The 18,255-nt window shown below is 46.5% G+C and overlaps 1 protein-coding gene across 1 annotated transcript in view; it reads left to right on the top strand.

Moving 5' to 3' along the window:
• The first annotated feature begins 2,138 nt into the window (after nt 1-2,138).
• Nucleotides 2,139-18,255, top strand: part of LOC147903894 (uncharacterized) — a 29,472-nt gene continuing 13,355 nt past the window's right edge. Inside the window, exons 1-3 of the mRNA XM_087372357.1 lie at nt 2,139-2,219; nt 2,307-2,372; nt 3,162-3,218. Coding sequence (XP_087228483.1) covers nt 2,169-2,219; nt 2,307-2,372; nt 3,162-3,218 — 174 coding nt within the window. The 5' untranslated portion in view covers nt 2,139-2,168. The remainder of the gene's footprint in view (nt 2,220-2,306; nt 2,373-3,161; nt 3,219-18,255) is intronic.

Genomic DNA, 18,255 nt, shown 5'->3' with positions numbered 1-18,255 from the left:
TAGCATGGGTTGATGGACAAACATATGATTATTTTGATGGAGACCCTCACACTTAAAAAAAACATGAATCGGATGCTCTTGCATGCTAACTATGGTTTTAAGGACTAAAGCTATTTTTAAAAGTATAGGAATGTACACATAGGCCTCACACATCTATGCATGTCATAATCCATTACATGCAATGAATAATCCATAGAGTTAGTACCAACACCTTACGCTATGCGTCATCAAACCACTCTCTTGATGAGGATCATGCCTCATAAGACAATATGCAAAGGATATGCTCATGTTCTGCTTGTAATATACCACATTTACAAGATCTTCCTTGAGGCAGGGCCCATTATGGACATTTTCATGACAAAGAGCTTGCCCTTATGTGGCCCCTCGATGTGCTTCCACATGCATCAACTTGATTTTGTGATGGCCTACATTGTATATAGTCACCATAAATGCACCAATTCACCATACTAAAGCATTGAAATGATGTACTTAATAAGAAAGGGAGAATAGAAAACAATGAACGTGGTGAATGTTGTTGTAGAAAATCAGTTTTTAGATGCATGGGTATTGCCTCATACCTTCATTGATGATGTAAGAATCCTTGCCTTTCATGTTGCGGTATAAGGTTAGGTCTTGCATGAGTTAATCCTTCCCGTTGCCTTGTATGACCACCAATGTAGTGAACGTTACTTTTTTCTTGCTAGTTTTTTGTGGTATGTTTTACTTATGGTGGCTTAACCATTGTCTAGAGCAACAAAAAAATAGGATTTAATTCAAGGGTACAACATTACAATGGTGGTTCAAATATAGACAATGGAGGCATTAGCTCCTATGAGAGGGGGAAGCTGGCCTAAGAGAGTGGAGGATGGAAACTACTAGAGGGGAAAGCTAGCCTAAGAGAGTAGAAGGAGAGAAATTACTAGCAAACAAAAGAGGAGAGCAAGTAGCAAGAGATAAGCTTCCATTTTCCCTATAAGGGAAAATACATTCAAGTTGAATTTGTTGCTACGTCAGGGCCAATAGTCCTTTTTCATGTGAAGCTTACGCTATCAAAAGTGGCTTAGACTACCTTAATTATACTAAAAGGTTTATTTAGTATTAATGGTGACTTTAGCATGAGAATGTATGAAAATGAGCTCCATACCTTGGTCCTTTCTCTCTTTCACCTCTCTCCTCCCCTCCCTTTTCACTCATCTTCCCCTCCCCATATGTATTGACCTTCGCTTGGTCTTTCCTCTCTCCTCTCCTTCCAATCTACATAGTCCTTTGGTCTTTCTCTTTTACAAGTTATTGGACGATTTTATTTTGGTGTCACTTTACATTTTTGTTATAGGGGGACTTAGAGGCCATTCCCGCTTCGCGTCTGCTAAGCGTAAATGCCACAAAATGCCAAGGATGCTTACATTCCCACCCACTGTTCTGCAATCTTAGGTGCTAGAATTGAATGCTTGTTTGGAGACTAATGTTTTCTGTCCATGAGCTGCCCTGGGGCTACATTGCCATTTGTCAATACCAACATTAGCTTTTGTTAGAGTTTGTCAGCTTCATAAGTAGGTTAGGTCATCCTTACAAGGAGGCAAGATGGGCACACAACCATGGAAACACTAGAGAAGCATTTCCACTAATGGGCATTTCCGTTGAATTGTTGAGTGGGAACACTCTGTTTGGATGTGTGCACACACGTTTGACAGGCCATTGTCGATCTCCACTCAGGTGGCGTTAATTTTGCGCCTCCTTAAATCGAGATGCTAATTGGAGGGTTTTTCAAGCCAAATGGGGGGTAGAGGGGGCCAAGAAGGGGGGGGTAGACTCTACAGCCTCCTCAATTGACCATTTGGAGTGGCAAGACGGCCCCTAAAAAACCAACCATAAAAGGGCGTTTGAAAGGGGCAGCCAATTGCAGCAACCAGTGCGCCAACTAGTAGAGCCACGCACAAACTGGTTGGTGTAGAGTGACTCTTAGTGGTTGTGCTAGTTTTTGCGCTGGTTTGTTGGGTAAGGTATAAAGACGATACTCGAAGGTCTATAGGGGAAAGCATGAGTGTGAAGACGTTTAAAGGAAGGACATTCCCGCTGTGCTGAAAGGAGTTACCGTTGGGGCGAGCTTTCCCACCTTCATAACCAACTGCACACTCACTCACTCTTTTGCACACTCCATTCTGTTTGTTATGGCTTCAGCTCCTCGCGAGAGACCCGCCTTCCTCAAACCTGAGGATGGGGTCAGCATTTCCTTTTCCCCCTTTTGCCTCTCTCTGCTCTTGCCTACCTCTCTTTGTCGCGCTCACTTTGGATTGCTCGCTCTTTAGGTTCTTCTTTCAAGCCCCGAAGCAGACTACATGGTGGAACATCTTAAGGCATTCGACATCGAGCAGGTTAGTTCCCCCCCCCCAGCTAACGCTGTTGTCAAGCCCCTTTGCACCTCACGAGCTCACTGCATACATTGCGTTGCTTAATGTACGCTTAGCCTGCTGTATAAGAGTGAATTAATTTTGAGCCCGTTTTAATTTCACTGCGGCACGCCTACATCAATTCGCACAAAAAGGTTGTGTGAGAGTAGTAGTCTTATCAAATCACGTTATACGTCACGTTTGATCAAGATATAAGATTCCCAAAGTGAACTATGCTACCGACCGTTTATCGCCACAGCCATCTAAACCTATGTAGAATAACCTGCAGTTCATATGCTGGAGATGTTCTTACTAACATTGTGAACATCTCCTTGGAGCCGAGGCTTCAAGTTTCTGAGATAATTAACCTCCTTAAAGAAGAAGTAACGCTTATTTTGTGACATTCTTTTATGAAAAGATTGTGGAGCGCTCTGCTATGACACTTGCGAGTTCACACAGAAACTGCAATTTATGAGTTCATGTTAGAACTCTATTCTTAAGCGTAAAACGCTTATTTGTTCAAGGACGAACAATCGAGTCGATTGGCCATATTCAATCATAGTCAAGAACCAAACTGTAGAAAGAACAAGTCATCTCTTTTCTATATAAAAATTTTCTCCTAGTATCTGTCATGTGAGCTTGGAGGCATAAAAACATGTTAGAGATGCTAATTCCACCTGTATAATATAATAGGTGTGTGTGTGTGCGCACACACACACAAGCAGGATTGCGTGCTTGCAAAACTGTAATTAAGAATGTTTAATGCTTGAGCAGGTGGGGAGCGTGGACTGGTTGACACAACATGAAAATTTGGAAAAACTCAACCTTCAGGTCTGTAACCCTACGTTTTCTTGAAAGAAATGATCTTCTCCCTTATTTGTTTAGTTTGAGATTGGTTGAAGAAAAATTGGGATTACTCAGCTCTCTTAGTAGATGCAAAAAAAGAAGAAGTTATTATCTGCTTTCCAGTTTTATAGATAGAGTTCTTTTACCCAAAAATTATAGACACAATTCTTGCTGGTTAGCAGAATGCTCACAAGTTAAACGTTATCCTTTATGTTCTAGCTTTCTATAAGTCCATGTTCCCAAGACTCAAAATATACTCTTGAGAGTTGCTTAGCAGGCTCTTGTTGTTGATAAGAATCACAAGATCATTGAAAAATCTCTTTCAACATTCATGAGTCCACGCAGGTTGACAGTAGGGTCTTTGTGCACTGAGTGTAAATATTTGGAAAGGTGTTGAGAAATGGGAATCCCAAAGTTGTAAAAGCAGCCTTTTAATATGTTCTCCTTATTTTCTTTCACCCATTGCTCCCAACCTGCTTACTACTGCGTAAACTGCTCCTCCCATCTTGCTCCTCTATCTCGACTTACCCAGAAAGTGCTCTCTGGGTATGCTTGCAGCTCTCCCTGCCTCAATCCTCAATCCTCGACTCACATCTATCCAATAGCAATCCTCAATCAAGGTATTGGGGCTTGATGATCGGAGTCCATACTCCGATACTCTCAAGAAATGCTCGTGGTAGACTGGATCTTGGTAGGGAACTCCTGGTCCCCCCAAGTTCAAGACATATTGAGCTGGAGGAGGTCTAACGAGATGAGATTGACTCTAGCAGTGCATCCTATACTAAAATGGGGGAAGCCAGTTGTTGGAATATGAAGCTTAAGTGAGTAAAAAATGAGTGTACTAGGTGTCTAGTAGGTGTTTTATAGTCTAGTGAGTCCTATGGATGCCACGTGTCATATTGGGAGCTATCCCATATGCATAGGTGTTCAAATGTGTGTGTGTGCTCTTATATAAGAGCTGTACTTGTCTAGTGTCAAATCAATCAAGTATCAAGCTACAAGCGCTTTGGTCTACATGTGAGTACTTTCATTTTGGTTCATTGCTCTATATAGTCATTTCATTTCCATTTCATTATGTCGAGATCTTTGAGTATCACTTCCTCTCTCCGTAGTCTACTCTGTCTCTCTCTCTCCACCATGTTCCTTCATATGGTATCAAAGCCTCACCATGGTTCCTCGCCATCAAGTACCCTGGTGTCCTAGTGATTGCTCATGGTCCTCGTTTGTGAGTTCAGCTCACTCCTGCATCAGTTCGTGGTTCTCCCTCAGCATTGGCGGACATTCCTCGTCAGTTGGTCGCCAAAAACTCAGTCCAGCGGTTGTTTTTTGACCTTTTGAGGTTCGATTTATCGGAAGGCGATTCCGTGCAGTTTTAGGCTACCTTTGGTATTTTTTGCTTAGATTTGGACTCCCGTGACCTCCACCAGTGATTTGAGCTTCTCGAGCTTACCCACAAGTCATTTCAACTGTATGGACACTCCGGTACATAGACTTGAGGCTTCCGATAGCGGGGAATAGTCTTTCCACACCTCGTCATCTCCTACAGTAGTACATTTTCGCTCATTTTTTTGAGCCTCTTCTGCTCATTCGGTGACTCTCTGATCGGCACATTGGTACATAGACTTGAGGCTTCCGATAGCGGGGAATAGTCTTTCCACAACTCGTCATCTCCTACAGTACATTTTCGCTCATTTTTTTGAGCACTTTTGCTCATTTTTTTGAGCCTCTTCTGCTCATTCAGTGACTCTCTAATTGGCACATTGAGAGTCATGACGTGATCTCCCTTGGTAGTTGCTCCTATGGTCTTCATCGACACATCTTTTGGTACATGGACTTGAGGCTTCCGACAGCGGGGAATAGTCTTTCCACACCTCGTCATCTCCTACAGTACATTTTCGCTCATTTTTTTGAGCACTTTTGCTCATTTTTTTGAGCCTCTTCTGCTCATTCGGTGACTCTCTGATCGGCACATTGAGAGTCATGACGTGATCTCCCTTGGTAGTTGCTCCTATGGTCTTCATCGACACATCTTTTGGTACATAGACTTGAGGCTTCCGACAGCGGGGAATAGTCTTTCCACACCTCGTCATCTCCTACAGTACATTTTCGCTCATTTTTTTGAGCCTCTTCTGCTCATTCGGTAACTCTCTGATTGGCACATTGAGAGTCATGACGTGATCTCCCTTGGTAGCTGCTCCTATGGTCTTCATTGACACATCTTCCGAGGCATCCTCGACATGAGCATCTTCGACACATCATCGACGAGTAAGATGTGCACACTTTTATGCGGCAGCTACTTCGGGCACATGGGTTCTCTACCCTTTCTATGCGTAAAATGAATGAAATATATCTTTAGTACTTTCTTGTTTTAGTCAAGTGTACTCTATCCTAGGTTGTCCCCCTCGAGGCATCCTCGACATGAGCATCTTCGACACATCATTGATGAGCAGGATGTGTACACTTTTGTGCGGCAGCTACTTTGGGCACATGGGTTCTCTGCCCTTGCTATGCATAAAATGAATAAAATATATCGTTACTACTTTCTTGTTTGAGGCAAGGGTACTTAACCCTAGGTTGTCCCCCTCGAGGCATGCTCGACATGAGCATCTTCGACACATCATCGACGAGTAAGATGTGTACACTTTTGTGCAGTAGCTACTTTGGGCACTTTTTTTTTTTTTCCCAAAAAGAGACTTCTATTAAGTAAGAAAGAAACTCGCTAGAGCAAGCTCTGTGCGGAAATACAACATGCTAAGCATGTAATAAAAAACACCTCAGAAGAATGAGGTAGAAAGAAACCAAGACTGAGGCTGAAAATGCCAACTCAACCCTCTAGATGTCTCAGCAAAGAAGGGAGAGTCTCTCCAATCTCTGAGAAAAGCAACTCTCTTGGAGGAGGCTGCTCGAGAGGAGCCTTGCATGGTCGCCCAAATGGCCATCAGAGTGTGTACCATATCTGTCCAAGTACTGGCCAAGATCTGAGAAGGGTGAACCTGTCCAAGTACTGGCCAAGATCTGTGCGGAAATACAACATGCTAAGCATGTAATAAAAAACACCTCAGAAGAATGAGGTAGAAAGAAACCAAGACTGAGGCTGAAAATGCCAACTCAACCCTCTAGATGTCTCAGCAAAGAAGGGAGAGTCTCTCCAATCTCTGAGAAAAGCAACTCTCTTGGAGGAGGCTGCTCGAGAGGAGCCCTGGTCGCCCAAATGGCCATCAGAGTGTGTACCATATCTGTCCAAGTACTGGCCAAGATCTGAGAAGGGTGAACCTGTCCAAGTACTGACTGGCCAAGATCTGAGAAGGGTGAACCTGAGAACCCTCCAAAGCCTCAGTGCATCTCTCCAAATGTGCCATGCTGCAATGCTAGCTAAGATCTCCCATGGAGAGTCAACTGAGGAATGAGCAGCCCTAAAGAGAGTGGCCGGAACATCCTCTAGAGAGCACGACTCTACAAGGTGTCATCGGATGTGAAGAGCCCAAGAGGAGTCATGTCTCTCAAAGAAAACCTGGGGCCCTGAGAGAGTGAGCCAAGCCACTAATCCCCAGGTCATACCCTAGGTCATATAGAAGGGGAGGCGAACAAAAGTGCTGAAAAGTCTTGCAATCCCCTTCCATACGATTCTCGCATGTCTGCAATCCCAAAGGCAGTGCTGTATTGTCTCCGAAGCAGAAAGGCAACGAGGGCAAGTAGGGTCAGCCCCGAACTTGGATCTCCAATGAATGGTTCACTGCTATCCCACCATGAATAGAAAGCCAAAAGAAGAGAGTGATTTTTCTATTCCGGTGGGATTTCTAGAGCCTCTGCCAAAAAATTTTATGCAAGTCAGCAGAAATCTGAAAGTTCTCCCAATGAGGAGCTCTGGTAGGCCTCCAACCCCTAGAGATGAGCTGGAATTTCCTGGCATTACTGACCATGTAACGAAAGAAGGGGATGTCCTTCTCTCGGTGCCCTTCATCTATCCATTCCCATTCCCTAGGGTCCCACTACAAAAACTTAATTGGGACACCTTCATAGAGCCACAGCCTCCATGAGCCCAGTCCAATGAGAAGTAGGTCAGGATCCAAGTACCACTATGAAAGAGAGCCATGCTCCATGAAGCCCACTATCCTGACTGGCTGAAACGGTACCTCCAACAAGATATCTTCTGTGGATCTGGACAGCCTCCCCCCCAAAGAAACATCAAAGACTAAGGCATCCTCATGTGTGTCATGAAAAGCAATCACCTATAAAGGAACTCCCAATCTGGAAAATGCCCCCATCCAGGTGGAGCAAGAAATAGGCATGTCATTTGTGTCCACCCAATCCAAGGGCAAGGCTGCATCAAGCTTGCACTTCCTCTGAGATTAAGAACCATCTGTGCCTGTTGGTCTGCAGGAAGCTTCTTGAATGCTTTCCATGCTCCCACGGTAGAAGCAGGGCCCCTCTCCCATCTTGGCCACTGCATGTAAGGAGAAGCTCCAAGTGGTTTGCCATGCTCATCCAAAATACTATCATTCCACATGATAGCCGCCTTTCAATCTCTTCACGGGTGGATGGGGGAATCCTGCGAAGTGTACTCCTGAAGCTGGCCCATGCTTTCAGGATAGCAACCATAAGAGGGGAAGAGGGAGATCTGAGGTGGGCTGTGGTGAAAACCCATCTGGTGCTATGTGTCCACTCCTATCCTGAAGTGTGCGTGTGAGACTGTATGCATCTGATAAAGAAATCCTTCCAAGGCTCTTGCCCTGGCATAAGTCCTCTCGCAACAACCTTGCAGAGTAAGGCTCTGCACTGTAGATCCGGGTCGATGATATTCAAACCCCCTTCTCTTGTAGGAAGAATCAAGGTCTCCCAAGCCACCCTAGCTGTAACATTAGTCGTGCCATCTAGACCACTCCATAAAAAGTTTCGTACGGGCTGTGGTGAAAACCCATCTGGTGCTATGTGTCCACTCCTCTCCTGAAGTGTGCATGTGAGACTGTATGCATCTGATAAAGAAATCCTTCCAAGGCTCTTGCCTTGGCATAAGTCCTCTGCACTGTAGATCCGGGTGGATGATATTCAAACCCCCTTCTCTTGTAGGAAGAATCAAGGTCTCCCAAGCCACCCTAGCTGTAACATTATTGTGCCATCTAGACCACTCCATAAAAAGTTTCGTACGGGCCTCTTAAGCTGAGTGATACAATCCCTAGAGTGGCACCAACAAGAGCAAACAAACCATGCTGTGGCTAGAAGAACCTGATTAACCACCACCACCCTCGAAGCCAAGTCAAGCTTGGCTGAGCTCCAGAAAAGGAGCTTTCTTCTGATGCTCTCCAACACCGGAGTAAACTGTTGTGAGGGAGAGATGCCCACCCGAACCTGGCAGCCAAATATCTGATAGAGACGCCCCTCTTTACCCAAGTGAAGGCAATATCATTACCCCAATCTGGGGTGTCACCATCACAAATCCTAAAACCATTGGATTTATGCCAATTAATGTGTGCACCCTCAAAGCCAAGTCAAGCTTGGCTGAGCTCCAGAAAAGAAGCTTTCTTCTGATGCTCTCCAACACCGGAGTAAACTGTTGTGAGGGAGAGATGCCCACCCGAACCTGGCAGCCAAATATCCGATAGAGACGCCCCTCTTTACCCAAGTGAAGGCAATATCATTACCCCAATCTGGGGTGTCACCATCACAAATCCTAAAACCATTGGATTTATGCCAATTAATGTGTGCACCTTGTTAGAAATGACCCAACAGAGGGTACACGCAACGGAAGACTTATAGTAATGCCCAGGAGCTCACACAGTGTGCGGTGTGGGTGTGGAATCACAAACTTCTTTACTTATGTGCATTCAATAGATGTGCAGACTCATCAATAGACAATGAACCGGCCAGATAGAGAAACCACCAAAAAATATATATTTTTGTCCAAAACTATGGACACAATACAAAAGAGATAGATCCAGAGTCCCACCAATGGTGTGGTCCTCTGATCTTACCACAAGGTCCTTCTCCTATCAGCTGGCTATCTCTAGACTCGAGCCCGCATGCTCCACCTCGAGCTTCTGTAGACTTTCCGTCCAGATCCCTTCCACCTTGCTGTCTTTGCACCACTGCCTAGGTGGGCAGCTCTTCCAGCTCTCAGTCTGCAGCTCCTTGTCACCTTCTTCGCCTCTTGATATATAGGCCCAAGAGAGGGTTCCTTGGCTGCTCCAATCTGCTGGTTCCTGCTGCTGCAAGTGATGTGAAGTGAGGCCTCAAGGACCTCCTTTTATAGGGTCCCAAGGGGTGGTAAAAATACCGACCAGCCTGCAGCAGACTGGCCGACTAGACTGGCCGACCAGTCTGTGGCTGGTCCAACCCTATAAGGGCTCACAACCCGGGGCTTTTATGGCCCAAACTTCCAGGGCCTTTGGCCCTCCATTCAAGGCAGGGGTCCAGCCTATATAAGGCATGCCTTCTGCCCACTGACAGCCATATTTGCTGCTCCGCATCTGCTCACATCCTGCCATAACTGCGCCTCTGCCAGGCCCTCTCCCAGTTCCGTACAGAGCCGTACACCCTGTAGATGTCAGCGCCATGTGATTGCTTCTTATTCTGGGTTCCTTGTGCTAGCTACTGCTTCGCATTTTGCTGCTGCACATCCATCCTAGCTCTAGGTACCCTCCATCTCTTTGATTCTTGCCCACATGGCATCCAATCAGATGCCCATGTGACAGACACTCAAACCCTAGGTTCACCCCCCCCATGCTCTCCTCATATGGGGGCTTACAGATGGGGAGGTGACCTTTCCAACACACATGTAGCCGTGCAAAATAAATCCAAGGCTGTCCGGAAGGAAGTGAGTGTTCTGGGGGTGGCATACAAAAAAACAGCCGTGTCATCTGCCAGCTCACTATCCAGGAGCTCTTCTTTCCGGCAGATAGGAAGCCTCAGACCATAAATATCAGCTTGAGATCTAAGGTAGATACTCATAGCTTCCACCACAAACAGAAAAAGAAAAGGGGCAAGAGGACATCCCTAGTGGACTGATCTCGAAATTTGAAACCTGTCCCCTCTTACCCCCCCCAATGAGCTCCTGGCTATGGGCTGATCTGTAGAGAGAGGATACTCCTCTAATCCATGCATCTGAAAAACCAAAGTGGGATAGAGTACCCTCTAAAAAATCCCAGTCTACTCTGTCATAAGCTTTCTCAAAGTCCAAGAGTAGAATGGCCAATCTCTGGCGGCTCTGCATGGCCCATTCTGAGGCCTCCCAAAATGAGAAAATGTTATCAAATATACTTTTGCCATGCACAAACCCTGTCTACGTGTCATGAATCAAATCTGGAAGAAAAACCTGCAGCTGCAGACTGATGGCTTTCGCCAGAATCTTGTAAAAAGTGCCCAATAGACTATGGGACTGAGGGCTTACTCCGAATCATCCTAGATGTCATGGTCACTTGTAGCCTCTCAAATTTCTTCCACTCTGTCGTCGGGAGATCACACCCTTAGAAAGGTGCTGCATACATAGCAGCCGGCCTCACTAAGGTGTCAAAAAGCCAGCCCTTTGTTGGTGGATCTTGAAAGTGAGCTTGAAAACATTGTCTCTCTAGTCGGGCTAGAGCACCCCGTCCTCGTGTGAGTTGTGCTTTGGCTGCGTGGGTCATCGTGAAGCTGATCCTGTGAAAACTCTCCCTAAGTATGTGTAGGGCTGCACTATATAGCTCCACTGGCTTCCCTCGGTAAGTGAAGCTCTGTCAACGAAGTACTATTGGTGAGGTGTTGAAGATCATAACCTTGGTCTTCCCAAGGTTAACTACGAAGTCTCTCTCTTTACAAAACACCTCTAGGGCCTCTAAATATCTATGTAGTCCCTCCACTAAAGATGGTATGAGGACTATGTCATCTACATATAGTAGTATCTATATCATCAAATCAGCAACAAGTACTGACCCCTCGCCACCTAGGTGGTCTATGAAGGATGTGATCTCATCAATGTAGAGTCCGAAAAGAGTCGGTGAAAGGGGGCATCCTTGCTTCACACCGATCGTTCTCTCAACCCAATCTGATAGGCCTTCTCGAGCACAAACTCTCCCTCTGATGGACTCATACATGCTCATCACCCCCAAAATTCGGATCTCTGGAATCTACATCTCTTGTAGCCTCTTGATCATGCAGGATCATGGGATAGTGTCGAAGGCCTTTCGAAAGTCTACGAAGCAAGCATAGAAATTTTGACATCTAGACCTCGCCTCCTCAATGATTGCCCTCAGAGTGAAGATGTGTTCTAGGGTGGAGTGATGTCTTCAAAAACCTGCTTGACCTAGAGCCCTCTGTCTTTTTTTGTTTTTTGTTTTTGTTCAAAGAAAGGAACCTTCTATTAATATGCTTGAAAGAAAACCTCATACAAAATAGCAGCCCTGAAGGTGCTGAGTATGGGAAAAACCGGAAAAGGTTGAAAGAAGAAACCAACCTATTCCAGAGAAACCCAGCTCACTGCCTAGGGAATCTCTGGTACAGGGGCTAACAGCCAAGTAGGGGGACTATACAACCATAGTCGCTCTGGAGCCTGGAGTCTCACGCTCCTAGGTGGACCGTAGAGTGTAAATGATATCCTGCCAGATGGCAACTAGGGTAGCTTGCATCACAACTTGGAACATTTGGGTGGCTCTGAGATACTGGGAGGGTCAATGTGCCACTCTTTCCCCAAACATCCCACCACTCTGATCATCTGCCAGTGAATCCCATCAAGACTCCCATCCATCTCGGGGCCTCTCTTAGTGAGAGGCTGGAGTAGGCCTCCAGGTCCTACACGGAAGAAGCCGGGGTGTGTGTTGCCTCGCCGCATCGACATCCTCAAGGGAACACCAATACGGGAAAACTACCCCAACCATTTGTTGTCTCTCCAAACGCGAAGTCCTTCCCACCAAGACTCGGGAATGGCTAAGTCAATCTCTCCCATCCGTTGCCCTGTGCCTCGCAGATGCGCTAGGGCCTCGCCTCTGCCTCCATGGGTAATCTGCTCCAATGGTCAAAGGACCGTGCTGGACCACTGTCCCACTGTGCCCAACCAATGTGAATCCTCTATCCTAGCATATGTCCCTCTTAATCTCTGATCTCTGGGTGCCACATGAGGGGCTGGTGCTCAAACTCCTCTCTGCATCTGGGCGGAGCACGGACCCCCTGCCAGTCTCTGCCAGACCCTGTGAAGGCTCCTCATCAAGGGGGAACCCTTCCCCGTAAGGGGGCCCTGTGAGAAGATCCATCTATGTGAAGGCTGCCATTGTCCCCCTAGAGCCCTCTGAACCATAAATCTTGGCCAAGGATCTTCTACTTTTTGTATCGGTACAATGGTGCTAGTACTCCAAGCAGGTGGGAAGCTGTGGCATACCGCATGGTTGAACATCTGTGCTAGGATTAGAGTCAATACCTCCTGATGTACGAAATGCTTAGTTCGTATTTCTTCATGGTCTCTTTGGCTATGAAGCCGACAGAGTACATGTAACCAGCCTTCGAAACCCCAAAGGGTGGTAAACCACAACTAACTCTGATTACACCATCAATGACTGCCACTTAGCATCCATTTAAACTCACCACAACAGATAGCATAAATGAAAGTATAGGTGAGGCTAGAATGCCCCTACTCAATGATCACACGACGACACCGATTGGCCCAAACACTTGGCGCTCCTTGTAGTATTTCTTTATTCTTCTTTAGTGAAAAGTAATAGAAGAAACTACTACAGGGTTGAGGTGGCACTTTCAGCCTTAGCCTTGGTTGTTTTCCACCTCACTCTGAGGGGGTTTTTTATTTATCCTTATGATTTCATGATGTATTCCGCTTTGAGCTTGCTCTCGCGGGTTTTTTCTCTTACTTAATAGAAGTCTTTTTCTTGAAAAAAAAAAAAGTAATAGAAAAATTACAACTAGGGTGCACCCTGAACTGTTCCCACTGGCATCATTGTTCACCGGCCCACACTGCATCAAACTGGCAAACCGTGCATCCCAACTGCTAGAGCAAGGCATAGGCTGATATCAACAACCTGGTATCAACTGGCAAACCGTGCATCCCAACTGCTAGAGTAAGGCAAGGCATAGATCAACTGCTAGAGCAAGGCATAGGCATCCTCTAACCTCAACAACCTGGTATCAACCTGGGTTCACCCTCTGTAACTGGGTGATTGCAACAAACCCAAGGAATCGCGTAGAGAATCTCAAATAGAAAAACTAAAAATAAATCCCACAGTGAAAAGAAAGAGAAACTGGGTTGGAATTCTGGGATTGCGCGTCAATAGCACGGGCTGCAACCAACAACCCTTGCTCCACATAGAACAGGTGCCCATGGTATCCAGAACCCTGCCAAAGACCTCAAAACAGGGATTCGCAAGCAAGAAACCCTAATCCGAAGCAACCAAAAGTCTGCCTTAGATTGCGTGCAAGTGCAAAATGCCTGCTAGAGCAAGGCATAGGCATCCTCTGACCTCAACAACCTGGTATCAACTTGCGTTCACCCTCTATAAGTGGGTGATTGTAACAAACCCAAGGAATCCCGTAGAGAATCTCAAATAGAAAAACTACAAATAAATCCCACAATGAAAAGAAAGAGAAACTGGGCTGGAATTTCGGGATTGCGCGCCCACAGCACGGGCTGCAACCAACAACCCAGGTGCCCGTGGTATCCAAAACCCCGCCAAAGACCTCAAAACAGAGATTCTCAGCAAGAAACCCTAATTCAAGGCAACCAAAAGTCTGCCTCAGGCTGCGTGCAAGTTCAAAACGCTTGCAACAAAGTCCGTACAGGCTGTGGCTGTATGACATGTCCGTACAGTCCGTACACAGGTACCCGCAGCAGGAAATGATTACGTACAGCAGTAGATCAGCACCAGGATGGCCTCCGACAACTCGCAGTTGATGCTCCCTAGCCTGGACTGCATGCAACAGGAAGGGAGAGCCAGGAAAAGCAACTAGATAGCAGCCTGCAGCCTGGAGAAGGTCTCGCGCAGCAAATAGGAGGAGATGGCAAATTCCAGAACAGGCTCCAGAATTGGACGCTAGTTGCTCCCTAATATGAGGGAGATGCTAAAATTGGAGTTGGTAGGCTGCATGCCTGACACGTGGCACATTAATGCCCCTAACCCCCTGTACCAAGGAAACATTGGTTTCATAGGGGAACTTTTGTTTTTTTTTTCCAAGAAAGAGACTTCTATTATGTAAGAGAAAAAACCCGCAAGAGCAAGCTCAAAGTGGAATACATAATGAAATCATGAGGATAAATAAACCTCCTCAGAATGAGGTGGAAAACAACCAAGGCTGAGGCTGAAAGTGCCACCTCAACCCTGAAGAAGTCTCAGAGAAGAAAGGAGAATCCTTCCATTCCCTGAAGAAAGAAGCCCTCCTAGTTGAGGCTGCACAGGATCTCCTTGCATACTCGTCCATACGTCCATCAAGGTATGTACAGTGTCTGTCCAGATGTCTGTCCAGATACTAGCCAATGTGTGTGAGGGATGAACCTGAGTTACCTCCAATGCCTCTGTGCATCTGGCTCTTTAGATATGCCAGGCTGCTATGCTCTCTAGAATCTCCCAAGAGGTATCCACAGAGGCATGTACAGCTGCAAAAGGAAGGTGTGGTATCACATCCAAAGAACATGACTCAACCTGATGACTTCGAATCGAAATGGCGTGAGAGGAGTCAAGTCTCTCATAGAATACCTGAGGCCCTGTAATAGAAAGCCAAGCCACTGAGCCCCATGTCATAAAGAATGGGAAGTGGGGAAAGTGACTGAAAATTCTGGCTACCCCCATCCAAATCATCCTCGCCTGTCTGCAATCCCATAAGCAATGCTGAATAAACTCCAAAGCAGAGAGGCAAGGAGGGCAAGTAGGGCGGCTCCGAACCTAGATCTCCAAAGGTTCACTGCAATCCCACCATGGATAGAAAGCCAAAAGAAAAGAGTGATCTTTCTATTCCTGTGGGATTTCCAGAGTCTCTCATCCAGAAGCACCTCTGCAAATCCGCAGTGATATCAAATGTCTCCTCGTGAGGAACTTTGGAAGGTCTCCAACCTCTACTACTGAGCTAGGATCTTCTGGCATTACTGTCTGCAATCCCATAAGCAATGCTGAATAGTCTCCAAAGCAGAGAGGCAAGGAGGGCAAGTAGGGTCGGCTCCGAACCTAGATCTCCAAAGGTTCATTGCAATCCCACCATGGATAGAAAGCCAAAAGAAAAGAGTGATCTTTCTATTTCTGTGGGATTTCCAGAGTCTGTTCCAGAAGCACCTCTGTAAATCCGCGGTGATATCAAATGTCTCCTAATGAGGAACTTTGGAAGGTCTCCAACCTCTACTACTGAGCTAGAACCTCCTGGCATTACTGACCGTGTAACAAAAGAAGGGATGCTCTTCTCTCGATGCCCTGCGTCAATCCACTCCCACTCTCTAGGGTCCCACTGCAAATACCTAATGGGAACTCCCCCGTAGAGCCAAAGTCTCCAAGATCCAGTGGAGAGAAGCCGGGGGTCTAGGTTGAGGAACCACTCTGAATCTGATCCCTGCACTAAAAGACCTACAACCCTGATAGGTTGAAAAGCAGACTCAAGCAAGATGTCCTCTGTGGACCTGAGCAGTCTGCCACCATCATGCACACTAAAAACCAAAGCATCCTCATGTGCATCTCGAAAGGCCAAAACCTGAAGAGGAACACTGCCTGTCATAAAAGTACCTACCCAAGTGGAGCAAGTGAGGAACCACTTTGAATCTGATCCCTGCACCAAAAGACCTACAACCCTGATAGGCTGAAATTCAAGCAGACTCAAGCAAGATGTCCTCTGTGGACCTGAGCAATCCACCACCATCATGCACACTAAAAACCAAAGCATCCTCATGTGCATCTCGAAGGCCAAAACCTGAAGAGGAACACCGCCTGTCACAAAAGTACCTGCCCAAGTGGAGCAAGTGAGTGGCATATCATCTGTGTCTACCCAATCCGCTGGAAGGTGCGGAAGGGCTGCCTCAATCTGCAAGATCCTCCCTGCACTCCCTCTAAGATGTCCTGTCAACTAAGATTTGGTCTCCTCTGGAAGCCTGCGGAAAGCTTTCCATGACCCCAATGATGAGGCGGGTCCCCTCTCCCACCTGGACCACTGCATGTAGAGTGAGGCACCAAGTGGTCTACCATGATCATCCAATATTCTGTCATTCCACATGATCGGTTGCCTATCAATCTCTTCACGAGAGGAAGGGGGAATCCTTCGAAGAGTGCTCCTGAAACTGGCCAATGCTTTTAGTATGGCAACCATGAGAGGGGATGAAGGTGATTTGAGGTAAGCTGCGGTGAAAATCCACCTAATCCTGCTCATGCAGTCTCCTCTTGAAGAAGGTGTGCACGCCTGTATGCTGCTAATAAAAAATGCCTTCCACGGCTCTTGCCTTGGCATAAGTCCCCGCACCACCATGTTGCAGAGTAAAGCTCTGCACTGTAAATTTGGATCAATAATATTGAGACCCCCTTCCTGTGTAGGGAGGATGAGGGTCTCCCAAGCCACCCTGGCTAATGCATCTACTGTGCCATCAAGCCCACTCCAAATAAAATTTCTGATCGGTCTCTTGAGCTGAGTGATGCAGTCCCTAGAATGGCACCAGCATGAACAAACGAACCAGGCCGTGGCCAAGAGGACCTAGTTGACCACCACAACTCTAGAGGCAAGATTCAGTTTGGCTGAGCTCCAAAAAAGGAGCTTCCTCCTGATGCTCTCCAACACGGGAGCAAAGTGCTGCAAGCCCACTCCAAAGAAAATTTCTGATCGGTCTCTTGAGCTGAGTGATGCAGTCCCTAGAACGGCACTAGCATGAACAAACGAACCACCATAACTCTAGAGGCAAGATTCAGTTTGGCTGAGCTCCAAAAAAGGAGCTTCCTCCTGATGCTCTCCAACACAAGAGCAAACTGCTGCGTGGAAGAAATATCCAAGCCGACCTGGCAGCCCAAATACCTAATTGGCACACCCCTCTGAACCCAAGCTGGCAGCCCAAATACCTGATTGGCACACCCCTCTGAATCCTATGTCAAGCCCCCAAATTGGAGTGTCCTCATCACTGATCGAAAAGCCATTGGATTTATGCCAATTTATCTGTGCCCCCGCCACCAAGCAAAATAAATCCAATGCTGTCCTGAAAGAAGTGAGCATCTGTGGTGTGGTATCCAAGTAAACTGCTGTGTCATCTGCCAACTCACTGTCAAGTAGCTCCTTTTCCCGTCTGATGGGAAGTCTCAGCCCAAAGATGTCAACTTGAGATCTAACATAGATACCCATAGTTTCAGCCACGAACAAAAAAAGAAAAGGAGCAAGGGGGCATCCTTTACAGACTGATTTGGAAATCTGAAATCTCTGACCCCTTACCCCACCAATAAGGACCTGGTTGTGGGCTGATCTATACAAAGAGGAAACACCTTTGATCCAAGCATCAGTAAAACCAAAACGTAGAAGGGGACTTATGCCAGGGCAGGAACCGTGGAAGGCCTTTCTTATTAGCAACATACAAAGGTGCACACCTTCTTCAGGAGGAGATTGGATGAGCAGTATTAGGTGGATCTTCACCATAGCACACCTCATATCACCTTTGTCCCCTCTCATGGTTGCCATTCTGAAAGCATGGGCCAGTTTTAGGAGCACTCTTCGGAGGATTCCTCCTTCCTCTCGTGAAGAGATTGATAGGCAACCCATCATGTGGAATGACAATATTTTAGATGATCATGGCAGACCACTTGGTGCCTCACTCTACATGCAGTGGTCTAGGTGGGAGAGGGGACCTACATCATCTTTGGGGTCTTGGAAAGCTTTCTGGAGGCTTCCAGAGGAGACCAAGTCTCAGTTGACAGGACATTTCAGAGGGAGTGCAGGGAGGATCTTGCAGATTGAGGTAGCCCTTCTAGAGGAGTGGGTAGACACAGAAGATATGCCACTCACTTGCTCCACTTGGGCAGGTACTTTTACGAGAGGCGGTGTTCCGTTTCAGGTTTTGGCCTTTTGAGATGCACAGGAGGATGCTTTAGTTTTTACTGTACAGGAT

Source organism: Dipteris shenzhenensis, chromosome 3 (assembly GCF_047967505.1).
Source record: "Dipteris shenzhenensis isolate YYH24624 ecotype China chromosome 3, Dip_SZ_1.0, whole genome shotgun sequence".
In the NCBI taxonomy this organism is placed as follows: Eukaryota; Viridiplantae; Streptophyta; class Polypodiopsida; order Gleicheniales; family Dipteridaceae; genus Dipteris; species Dipteris shenzhenensis.
Note: the sequence above shows the minus strand (reverse complement) of the source record. Positions and strands in the feature narration are given on the sequence as shown.